Source organism: Lygodium microphyllum, chromosome 16, assembly GCF_053477565.2.
Source record: "Lygodium microphyllum isolate KBCC chromosome 16, Lygodium_microphyllum_v1.1.10, whole genome shotgun sequence".
In the NCBI taxonomy this organism is placed as follows: Eukaryota; Viridiplantae; Streptophyta; class Polypodiopsida; order Schizaeales; family Lygodiaceae; genus Lygodium; species Lygodium microphyllum.
Window position 1 is genome coordinate 143,262,471 of NC_141150.1, and position 12,798 is coordinate 143,275,268.

At 45.8% G+C, this 12,798-nt stretch overlaps 1 protein-coding gene across 2 annotated transcripts in view; it reads left to right on the forward strand.

The window, feature by feature from the left end:
* Positions 1-1,334: 1,334 nt before the first annotated feature.
* Positions 1,335-12,798, forward strand: part of EMB2761 (threonyl-tRNA synthetase, putative / threonine-tRNA ligase) — an 86,856-nt gene continuing 75,392 nt past the window's right edge. Inside the window, exon 1 of one of the 2 annotated variants that reach the window (XM_087696494.1) lies at positions 1,335-1,806. In XM_087696494.1, the coding sequence (XP_087552620.1) occupies positions 1,450-1,806 (357 nt within the window). In that variant the 5' untranslated portion in view covers positions 1,335-1,449. The remainder of the gene's footprint in view (positions 1,807-12,798) is intronic. The other variant, XM_087696493.1, reaches the window with a different exon arrangement.

Below are 12,798 nucleotides of genomic sequence, written 5' to 3' on the forward strand. Positions count from 1 at the left end.
AAAGATAAGAGAGAGGGGGGAAAGAGGGGAGAGAAAAAAGGGAAGAGAGAGAGGGAGAAAAAATGAAAAAAACTGAAGAGAGAGAAGTAAAAAGTAGGAGAGAGTAAAATAAAAAAGAGGGGGGAGAAAGAGGGAAAAGAGAGGAGAGAAAGGCAAAGAAAAATAAGAGAGAGTGGGGGGAGGGAAAAGAGGAAAGAGAAAAAGGAGGGAAGAGAGAGAGGAGGCAAAAGAGGAGAGCAAGAGAGAGATGAAAGAAAAAAAATCAAGGGAGAGAAAAGTGAGAAAAATTTGAGAGAAAGAGAGGGGGTGAAAAGAGTGAGAGAAAAAATAAAAAAAATATACATAGAGAGAGAGGAAAAATCAAGAGGAAGAGGTGAGAAGAGAGAGAGAGAGAGGTTTTGGTCTATATAAGGGTGGGAGGTCTCAATTGATTCATCCTTATTAATTCATCCATGCTATAGAAGCTCTATTAGTGAAACTATTGAAGCTTTCTATTTACTTGTTTTATTCTATCATTTTTCTCCATTATTGAGAGCAAGGGTGAGAGAGAGTATCAAAGGTGTGTTGAGTGAGAAACTCAGGATAGAGAAGCTTTACATCTTCTTCTTCTTCCCATTCATGGTGTTGAGTGTGGAGTTGTGTGTGAGATTGTGAGAGAGTGAAGGACCACATATAAGATACAACTTTTCTCCATATTCTTTCTCTCCTTCTTCTCTCATTGTTGATGTACTTGGTCATAGATGTGAAGGAGTGATGGCATTGGATTGCATTGCTTGAATTGTGAAATCATCTTCAGTTTCAAGTGATTGGTAAACTTTGTGTATAGATAAAATTTTAAAAGTTTGATGTATAAAAGAGATTATACGTATATCTGGTGTTCTATATTATAAATTTTATAAATTATGTTTAGTTTTAAGTTTGATAAGAGAGAGAGAGAGAAAGGGGATATGAGAGAAAATAAAGAGAGAGAGAGAAAGGGGATATGAGAGAAAATAAACTAAAATAAAAAGACAAAGAGAGAGAAAGAGGAAAAAATTTTAGACATAGGGAATTGAGAAGAAACAAATTAGAAATAGAGAGAAAACAAAGAAGAGAGAAAAAAGAGAAATGGATTGTGAAGCAAAATTGTGGTATTGTAGTGACTTCGTATAGCAAGAGCTGCCTCGAAATGACCTAGCATTCCATGTATGTGAAATGCCAGTTCTACTATTAACTTGAGAGAGCCAATCAAACAACCAATCCAAATTCTCTAATTTCTAGAAGCCTACAACAATCAAAAGGTTATAGCCTTCCCAAAAGAGGGGGAGGGGTGGTTGTTGGAATAGCCAAGCCTCATGATACTACAATCAATAATTATCACTTGTTATCATAAAACTGCAATAGGTGCCTGCCTACGTCCATGAGTGGTGGAGAGAGCTCCACCCTTGTAATACTCGGGTGGCAATAAGAATGGCGGCTGCCGCCGGAGCTGCTGTTGGAACAACAGCCACCACCTCCCCTTCCGCCATCATAGCAGGAGTAGGGGGACATAGTCCTACTATTTGGTCACAATCACAATCCTCTCGTCTGAGCAGCAGGTGCCGAACTCTAAAGGCGTTTCAGCTTGCTCCCAGCGGCATTGTCGTCGCTAGATGGAGGTGCAGACACCCAGTAAGACATGGCCACCCTTGCGTGTGGGCCTCTGCATCGTCTGTGTTGCAAGAAACGGCCACAGAATCGGAGTCTCGAATCTCTATTTCTGAGCAGGAGCCCGTGGTCCTTCCCACCAATGAGTTTTCAGAGAACCTGCTTAGGATTCGCCACACGGTCAGTCACCAATATGCTTTGGACACTGAAATTGTAAACGAAACTGAATCGATTGGATTTCTAGACTTTCAGATGGATATGGTGACACTACCGACCAGGATTGTTTTGTCATAATTCCTTTTGTCCCATTGTCTTGAAAATACGGTTCCGGTTGCAGAAGCTCAAAGAAAAGTAGATGCTTCACTCTATGTTCTTCTGATTCCCCGAAAATAGCATGAACTAAATCTGGCTCTCTAGGCACATCTCAAATTTGCCCCAAGTTTAAGTAGGAAATCATTACAACTTCATAGTGTTTGCTAGATCAATTGTCGCTACACTAGGGTCTGTAGAGAAAACAGAGAGAGTGTATGAATGCAACTAACGGATGAACTTAGACAAGGACCCAGACAAAGAAGATTTTAAGATGATAAATCCCCAAAGAAAATGCAATGAACAGACCGAGTATGTGAGGTGTGATACAATGGATGCTGAAGGAGGGGAGGGTCCAACAACCATTGCCTCTTGTGGGAGTGGGCTGAGGGATGAAGTAGTTTGACGCACTTTGATGGATCCTAAGTGCAGCAAACTGCTACTGGATGATGCTAGATGATTTACAAAAGATACCAAGTAGCTACAATCATAGTAGGAGAGCCTAACAATATTTGATGGAGAAAGGGTCTCCGATGCTTTGGAAATGCCAGACACATAGCAGAACCTCTGATGCGGAGCAGTCCAACACAATATAACAATAAGATATGATGCTGTCCGATAGTGGAGATGGCAGCATGAGCCAAAAGTATTGTTGAGGGTGTTGAGCAACCAAAGCATAGTTGCATTCCGTTTAGCTTTTGTGACGTAATGAGGAATATTAAGAAGCACCACATTCAGTCTGTTTCCCTCCTCTCTGAGCTGTTCCTCTATTTCCTCCTTCGCTTGATGGATGCTGCATACTGGAGTTGTTGTATGCCCACACCTAGAGCTGCTGCTTGCTCAGCTGTGGTCCACCCAGGTCAGCGGGCTGCTGCCAACTGCTGTACATCTGCGTTTTGGTTCCAGCAGCCGCCCACATCCTATGTGGCTCCTTCAATGGTCTTCAACATCAGTGTTCTTTGCATTTGCTGGTTCCAGCTCTGTGCTTGCTGGCTACAGCTGCTTTTCCTTTTTCGGCAGGCTTCCCTACCAGTTGTCCACATCTGGAGTACACTTGGATTGTTGATCATCATCCTCTTTATCTATTTTGCATTTTGACTCTCTTGAAGGGCTGCTCAGCAGTTGCCTATTTGCAGCCACTTGTATATAGAGTTCTTCATCAGTACTTTTGCAATCTCACCTTCAAAAAGCTGCCCAGCAGTTGCATTGATAGCAGCCATCATTATGGAGAGATTCCAACATCTTTTTCATCATTGACAACTTCTGAGGACTGCATTTCTCTCCCTCTACCACTGTCCTTCATCACTCGGTATCTTCTCCGCCATCTTCATGCTTGGAGGAATGTATTTCGCTCTCTCACTCTACAGAGCATTCCTCATTCATAGGTGCTACCGCCTGATCAAAACAGGATAGTGCAGCCATCTTTGAGCTTTGATTAGTGTCATTGACTTGACTGTGCTCGCCTTAGTACCAGTCACAGAGACATGGAACCTTGAGGCTCACTCCTCCATTGTAACTGTTAGCAGAGTATTTGTCAGCTCATGTGTGAGTCTGAGCTTGATCTGGGCTGGGCATTTTTTATTAGGTATTTTAGATATTTTTCTGGTGTGGCATTTTATGCCAGTGGAGCATTTTATGCACCAGTCGGCCAGCTTTTAATGCTGTCCGACCAGCATTATTGCTCCCCACTTTTTCAGCCTATTTATACTCAGTGGCTCCTCCTCAGTCAGTCACTTCATCTTCACCATCTGCAGACTCTGTGGAGAGAGGAGCCAGTGCCAGTGCCCACGCAGCCAGTGACTCACTGTTGTATGCGACTGTCTCGTGTTCAGATATATGGATTCCATTTCCCGTGCATACATCTGAGTTCTCATCTGTATTGTGTTCTTTTCTTTTCTCTTTTTGTCTTGTGTTTCAGCAGTTTATTTCAGCACATGTTTATGCTTCCACCGCTGCTCCACTTCTGACATGGTATCAGTTTTCAGGATTTGTGTTTCTGCTGTGTTTTCTTGCTGATTTCAGGACTGTTTTTACCCCTGCTGATCCGACGACTGTTGTCGCAGCCAGGCGACCTGTTTTAGGGCTGTTTTCAGCCTGCGTTTTTTTGCAGTTTTGCCATCGCCTGCTGCCTCCGTACCCTCTGCTGCCTACGCACCCTCTGCTGCCTGCGTTTTTCATCTGCAGCTGCTGGCGACAGTTTTCTACCTGTTTTTCTCCAGTTTACAGCCTGCGTTTTGCTGATTCAGCATCTCTCGTGGCTGGGTGACTGTTACTTCAGGCCGTTTTCTCTATTTTTGGCAGTTTTTGACTGATTTTTTGACTTTCTGCAGCAGATTTTGTCTTCTATTGATCAGATTTTGGGTTATATTGCATGTGAACTCTCATTTTCTGCAGTCTGTGCTTGTGTTTTGGCTGTGTTTCCTCTCTCAATTCCATCTCTTCTCTACTTCTCTTCTTATCCTCTCCATATGGCTCCTCCGTGCACTTCCACTGATGATAAGTTACATATGACCTCGATGCTTCTTGAGCATGAGACATCCTTGAGATTACAGGGGCGGCTTCCGGCACATTATGGAGGTGAGGCTTATGTAGCTTCAGAGAGGGGTGACGGGAAGAAGAAGTCGAAGGCCCAGTGTTACCACTGTGGCAAGAAGGGACATTTGCGGAAGGACTGCAAGAAGTTAGCGGCTTCCAGGAAGAAGGAGCAGAAGACGAAGCGGGATGCTGGCTCTACTGATGAGTCCTCTCCTTCATCAAACTCCGACTCCGATCCTCCGACCAAGGTGAAGTCCAAGGCGCGGAAGGGATCCTCTTCTTCGGATCGCGGGAAGGGCTTGGTGGCCCCTTCCTCGGTTGCTTTCTAGTGGTGGTGATGAGGTCATCCCTCACGACTCTCTTGTGCCAGAGAGGGAGTGTGAGCGGGTGTTCAGATGGGGCAGCCGCGCCTCATCTATACTTTTATACAGGTGCACAGGTTCCAGAGAGGGACGTCCCTGACGCATCGACTTTAGTCTGGTGGAATCAAATCCTAGAGCTGGGATTGTCATCCCGGTTCATGATGAGCTGGTTATCTGACAGAGAGCGGGAGGCTTTCGTCTGGCGCTCACATGAGGGGACACTTTGGCGGTCTGGCCAAAGGCCGGGAATCCATGGTCACCTATGTTCAGAGGCATTTTTGACAGGATGGTCTTGTATGCTACTGCGAGACATTGGTGATGGACACAGAGACATGCTATGATCTTCTCTATTTTCAGGTGTTTGGTACGATCGACATCGACATCAGGTTCTCTCCGAGGCACCTTGGTGGTGGCTTGATCACCCACTGCTTGGGTATCCATGGTTCTACTTGGTGGTTCTATGTTGTATAGTTTCTGATCCCTTTTCATTGTACTATTGTATTGTATCAGTGATCTGAGAGAGGGTGTTAGCAGAGTATTTGTCAGCTCATGTGTAAGTCTGAGCTTGATCTGGGCTGGGCATTTTTTATTAGGTATTTTAGATATTTTTCTGGTGTGGCATTTTATGCCAGTGGAGCATTTTATGCACCAGTCGGCCAGCTTTTAATGCTGTCCGACCAGCATTATTGCTCCCCACTTTTTCAGCCTATTTATACTCAGTGGCTCCTCCTCAGTCAGTCACTTCATCTTCACCATCTGCAGACTCTGTGGAGAGAGGAGCCAGTGCCAGTGCCCACGCAGCCAGTGACTCACCGTTGTATGCGACTGTCTCGTGTTCAGATATATGGATTCCATTTCCCGTGCATACATCTGAGTTCTCATCTGTATCGTGTTCTTTTCTTTTCTCTTTTTGTCTTGTGTTTCAGCAGTTTATTTCAGCACATGTTTATGCTTCCACCGCTGCTCCACTTCTGACAGTAACAACATTTAACATGATTCATAGAGCATGATTCATTATTACATTCATCTTCTATGTGTTTGAATTCTCTGTCATAGTGTTTGCTGTAAACACTTTGTGTTGTCCCCTGCAACCCAAATGTTTCTTTACATGGTACTAGAGCAGAGGTGCTACAAGAGCTAAAGGACATCATCCTTAGTGAACGTGAATAAAGGTTGCAGGAAGTGGCAATGCTTTGAGATCCCAGATTGTTCTTCATTTTGTAACAATGTCTGGGAGATACCATTATCTTCTTCTCCCTCCCACCCTCTCATTATAGGTTTGACACATTGATGCTATGGCTTCTTTTACAAAGGAGGAAGCATTGGTCATTGGGTGCGTCTACTGTGGGGAAACCGATTGCTCCAACAAAGATTTTCATCATTGACGTGCTCCCTATCCCATGGGAATATATACGTCTATCCTCAAGCACTCCTTGTTTTGGGAGATAGAGATTGTTTTGTATCGGCTATTTGATTTCTTTGCTTAAGGCAATAAGACACATACGACGCATATGAATAGTAGGAGGCTCTATGATCTCATGAGGTGATAAGTCCTCTTGGAGACCATTGTAATGAGTTGCTGAGGTTGTTCCTAACTACTTTTTGGATTAGTGGCTTCCCCATCCTTAGCTTCATAGTTCGCTCCATCGATAGACAATGGCTGGTCACAATCATTCTTGGCCTAGCAGTTTGTTGAGTTGAGAGACAATGGTTGTTCATCACCACCTTTAGATCCACAGTTCTCTCCATCGAGGGATAGAGGTTCCATATGGAAGGGTTACAATACCTCTACCCTTTACTTTTCATACTATACCCAACAAAATTGCATTTTATTGCCTTGTCATCAAGCTTTCCACAAAGGTCTTTGAGTACATGTGCATATGCAACACAATTGAAAACACGAAAGTAATCCACACTAGGCTTCTTGCCATACTATGCATGATATGTTGTAATTGTCTTCAATGCTTTTTCTAGCATGAAACATGATTTGCACACATGAGACCTTCGAGCCAAAAATCTATGAGGCAGCCCTTTGCTCTTCAATATGTAGCTAGTCATTTCCATAAGAGTGTGGTTCTTATGTTCTGCTACTCCACTTTATCAAGAAGTCATCCTCACCATAGACTGATGTGCAATGCCATCGTCCAAAAATAAGCCTCAAAGGCTTTAGACATGTCCTCTTCCCCTCTATTTGTGCGAGGAGTTTGCTTGTTTAAACCAGTTTCAGTTTTCCATTCAGCAACCAAATGTTTGAAATCCATCAATACATCCGATTTGGCTTTTAAGCCATTCACCCAAGTGTATCTAGAGTAGTCATCAATAAATGTGACAAAAGAGAGATGACCCCCAAGAGCATGGGTCTACATGGGACCACATACATCACTATGTACAAGCTTTAATTTTTGGGCATCACACATTGCACTATCCTTGAGGGAAACCAATGCATTTTGCCAAGAGTGCAACCCCCACAAGCATGGGGAGAGGGAGTATCCAAAGTAGGCAAAGCATCAACCATCTAACACCTTTGGAGGATCATAAGTTTGCCAAAACTCATGTGCCTATATCTAGCATGCCACAACTCCGCATTTTTCATTGTAGGGGTGATCTCTTTATGTAACCATCCAAAAGAAAGAGACCTTTGTACAAAGTGCTAGAAAGCTTCAATGTATAATCATACTCTTTGTGATGCACAATGCAATTATCATCCTCAAAAATGACCTGAAATCCACATTGATTATAAATAGACACTGAAACTAAGTTCTTGTAATCCATGGAGCATACAAAATAGTCAAAAGTTGGAATTTGTGCCATTAGCTGCTGTAATCAGCAGCTCCTCAACAATATCACAAACTGCATGGGAAGTCTTCTTGGCACAAGATACCTTCTTGCCAGAATACAAAGACTTCCTAGAAGTGATATGGCATGATGCATGTGTGTCAAAATACGAAGTATGTTGAGTCTCTCTTGCATTAATGATTAAAGGCTGACCCATCCATAGAAGAAATAGCTACATGTGAGAAAAGTCAATAGCCCTCCTCCATGAGGTTGGCTGAAATATCACCATCGGGTATGTGAGGGGCTGATTTCTATTGGATTGCCATGTGGGAGTCCTTCTCTCTTTTGCAAGACTTTTTTTACCCTCTTCAATGTAATGACTTGGAATTTGCAATATGGAGATTTTTCCTTTTTCTTCGACTTGCATGCATCATTGTTGCCCTTATATGAAGGTTGTCCAACATTAGCTTTGGGGCAATTTTATTTTTCTTTCCTTTCACTTTGCCTTTGTAACTAGAAAGCATGGCCGAATCACTTGAACGTAGAGTCATATTCTTCCGGGTCTACTCCTCTTGAAGCAAGAGGCTAGTGAACTCCTTGAATGTGAGAGGCTGAGCTATCCCCCTCAGTGACAAATTCGGTGAAGTGTGAATACCAAGGTATGAGTTTGGAAGAGATTTCAAAGTGATGTTCACCATTCTTCAATTACCACATCAATGTTGACTAGTTGCTCATGCAAACCTTGAATGCACGAGCCATAGAATCATCCTCACTCATGTGAGCATTGACCAACTCACTTATCAAAAAAGAGTTGCGCGCCTCATTCTTGGCTGCAAATATCTGGTCTAGAATGATCCAAGTCACATGTGAGGTTTTTTTAGCCCGAATGCGAGGTATGATAGCTCTTTTCATTGATAGAGCTATAAAAGACAAAGCCTGTGCATCTCGAGAATTCCATCTCTTTTGGTTAGGTGTAACAGCAATGGGGGCAATAGTAGGCTGTCTTCTACCTCTCCCTTGTGCGAGAGGAGGTGTGCTAGGAGCAATTGTTGCGGGCCAAACTTCATCACCCATGACGTAATCCCACAAGTTCTTGGCCACAAGGAGATTCTGAATCATGAAACTCTAGAGGCAGTAGTTTGTACCATCTTCACTAGTGAGGATGCCAAGAACATCGTTGTTATTCCATGCCATTACTGAATAAAAACTAAATGAAAGCTATATCCAACACTTCTAATACTGCAGAGGGATAAATGACCAAAATCCTCTTCTTCGGGATCCAATGCAAAAAAAATTCTACCTAAATTTTGAGAAATTGTAAAAATTCAGAATTCCTGAACTAATGACCAATGTTAGTGAGACGAATCTCGAGATTTTAGTACCAAGTGTAGTAACATAGTGAAAGATAATGTTTTTTTTTTCAATTAAAATGGAGCTAATTATATTACTTAAAAGGCTAATTACAATGGAGTGCTCATGCTCAACAAACTAGTTGGAGCTGATGCAACGTCACGAATATATCATGTATACAAGCCTCTCAAGGCAGTCTGGGGGGGATGGGGGCAAGAAGCTGTGGAGGGGGGATGTATCGCCATCTGGGGCTGCTTGCCTATATCATGAAGACTAGGTCTTGGCCGCCCCAAGTGTGCAAAAAGTGAAGACGGAGCTCTTGACGAGCTGGAGACTCGCCCTGCACCTGGTCCCATTGGCCTTGGAGGGAGTGGATGATGGAAGTCCAAAGCTCAGCCAAAGTTGCCTGTATTGAAAGGCACTCCCCGCCAAAAACCTCCTGACAATGTACCTTCCAAATGTGCCACCTTGTAAGACTTCCTACGATCTCCCATACCTCAAAACGGTTTGTTGTGGGCTCCAGTACTTGGCGGCTAGGTAAAGCCTCTAAGCTGACCACTACGCAAGGCCCAACGTTGATGATGAAAATCATATCCTGCATCCCGGCCTCATACAAAAGGTTGCGGCCTTGGCTAATTGCCTACCAGCAGAAAGCTCCCTACAAGATACATCCAAGGTTGGGTGCCAGACGGTGGAGAATGTGGCAGGTTTCTCTCCACACGTGCTGTGCCGCCTCGCAAGACCCAAGGCAATGCTTTGGAGTTTCCAAAAGCTGCCGTGGGTAGCGTTTACACCCCTCCATCCTGATGCATCTGGGGTAGGCAACTCCCAACCGCCAGCCCTCCATGTGCCAAAAGCCATAGGAAATACGATACCCTTCTCGGCCTCCAGCTGTCCAATAGGCGGTGCCAGAAAGTCCGACGAAAGGCATCTGTGATGCTGTGCTCCGCCAAGTATTTGCTACGCAAAGGCGCCCAGTCCATGTCCTCCTGCATTAGTACATGTCTACCAATCTTGGTTGTGTACTCCAAGAACCTCAGTGGCTTCTTGGCGATTGAACTGGCTGGCCATAGCCACTCTCCTGGGTCCCACTCTAGCTCATTAAGTGACCTGCTTTCCCATATCCAGATGTGCCACTCTTGGAACTCCTCCCAGAACACATAAGGGTCCAGACGCCAGGTCTTCCCCTGGAGACCAACCACACGAATCCTCCTCCAAGGAAGGCCAACGTTCTCCTCATCCTGCTGCCCTCTGTCAAGGACCAAATTCCCCCCATCCTACACGTTGAAGAAAATTCTGTAGGGGGCGCCGCCCACTCTACCTAATACCTGTAGGGGGATACTCGCCGGTGAGAATCTAGCGGCCCACACCTTGCTAGGCTCCATCGACTCTTGGATTGGGGGGTCAAGCCACTGCTCATGGATCACTGCCTCAATCTCCCTTCTTCTCAACTCAGCTCCTCGGTGACAACCTGATGCTTGCTGTAGTACCTCTTGATCCACCATCTTGTATTCCTCCCGCCATGTCTTGATAGTACGAGTAGGGCCAGCCTCCCATCCAGCCCATTGGATGTGGGGGGGGGGGATTCGCCAATTTGTATCTCGTCCTGATCTCTGACCTGGGGGTTCCAGACTACTGGCTAGTGGTCTATCTCCTCTTGGCATCTTGGGAGGCTCTGAATTAGGGCCTTGCGGAGGCCCTGCCACACATGAAGTAGGCTGCGGAGGAAGGAGGATCTGGGCGGTGTGATCTGGGCCGTCGTGAAGATCCATCTCAAAGATGGCCTCTCTAATCACCACCAAGCCTTGGTCTGCACTCATGGAGACCCTGTTGCAGAAGGACCTTCTAGGTTTGCCCTCTTGGTGTGAGCCCATGGACTACTAGCTTGCCCAGAAGGCCAAGGCTCTAAAACTCTAGGTCTATGATCTCAGAAGCCCTCCCTCAGCCCGATGCTGGATGATGTTTCCCACGCTACCTTGGCCCAAGAATCCGTGGAACCATATGAGCTGGCCCAAAGAAAATTCTGCACTAGGCGGCGAAGCTGAACTACACAAGACGATGAGGAGCACCAACATGAGGCAATGTACCAAGCCGTCGCTAGGAGGACCTGGTTGACCACTAGGGCTCGGCCCGCTAAGGAGAGGCGGGCAGTACTCCAGCAGGTCACTGATAGAGTCAAGACCTAGAAGAAACTGCTTGGTAGGAGTGATATCAAGTCCCACCTAGAACCCTAGGTATCGGACGGTCTGCCCTCTACACACCCATCTGAATCCCAAGGGGATGTCCCACTCTGTGCTAGAGTTCGGGTCCGTAAGAAAACCAACCGACTTTCACCAGTTGATTTTCGTTCTAGCTGCAGTGCAAAACACCTCTAGGGCTAGTCTCACTCTCTTCAGCATCAACTCATCATCCTCTATATAAAGGGTGGTATCATCTGTATACTCTGAATCTAGCAGCTCCGTCTCCTCCCTCATCAGAAGTCGAAGGCCACGTAGCCCACTCACACGTGACCAGAGGAAGTACGACATTGCCTTTGAAAAGTGTAGGAACAAATACAGGGCAAGAGGACGATCCTGCCGGACTGATCTCTCCAGCCGAAACTCCTCCCTCCTCTTGCCACCTATGAGAACCCTTCTCGTAGGTGATCTGTAAAGTGCAAAGACCTCATGGATCCATGCCTAATCTCACCATGGTGCCCTCTAAGAAGTCACAGTCAACCCTATCATAGGCTTTCTCAAAGTCCAAGAGAAGTAAAACCAATCCCTGACCACTGTGCTGGGCCCACTCAGTCGCCTCTAAGAAGGTGAAGACATTGTCTAGGATGCTCCTATCCTGGACAAAACCTGTCTGTGTGTCATGAATGATGTTTGGAAGTACGGGTCGGAGTCGCCTACCGATCATCTTGGCCAGTGCCTTATAGGCCATTGACAAGAGGATGATCGGTCTCCATTGGGATAGCTCCAACCGGTCTTCCCCCTTTGGGGAGGAGACTGATCAGTCCTACCAATAGACTTCTTGGCATCCGTCCTGAGTTGAAGATCTCCTGAAAGGCTAGCAATAGGGGGTCCTTCACCACCTCCCAGTAGGTAGTGAAGAAGGCCTTAGAAAGGCCATCCTCTCCCTGGCATTTCTGCCCGTTCTGTGCATGGAAAGCCTTCTCTAGTTCCTTCTGTGCGAAGGGTCTAGGAGGGAGTGCCCCATCTCCTCTGTGACGAGGGATAGAATGTGGTCCCAGACTTGTTGTCTACAGCCCTGTCCTTTGGCTAAGATTGCGTTCTGCTGCTGTTGAAAAAGGTGTCTATAGTAGTCAGTGGCAATCTCCATCACCTCATCTGGGCTAGAGCGAATTCTCCCATACTGATAGGAGGTTGCGAATCAGATCTCCTGAGGTGCGAGATTGATGCACTGGAAAAACTCCCTACACATCGTGTCCCCTTTTGGCACCCAAAAGGTTGCTGAGGTACGGAAGGAAAACTAGGAGCGCATGTCCTTGAGACTGGCGAGGGCTGCCCATACATGCACCTCTTGTACGTGAAGAGTGGGATCCCCTGGTGCCTCTTGGAGTAGTCTCTGCGTGGCTGCTAGGTCTCGCTAGAGTGCTCTCTCCTCCCAACTTTGCTGCCTGGCTTGTATGGCTGCCTTGTGGCAGATCTTGCTTAACTCGGCTAGGACCTCTGCAACCTCCTTTGTGATCCGGTCCCTCTTGTCCCACTCCCTATTCTAGAGCTGCTCAATTTGCATCCTCAAATCCTCCATCCTATAGATCGAGTGAGGGATCTGGCAAGATCGCGTGTCCAGGGCTGAAGTTGGAGTATCAAATGTAAGGAGGACCGGGCAGTAA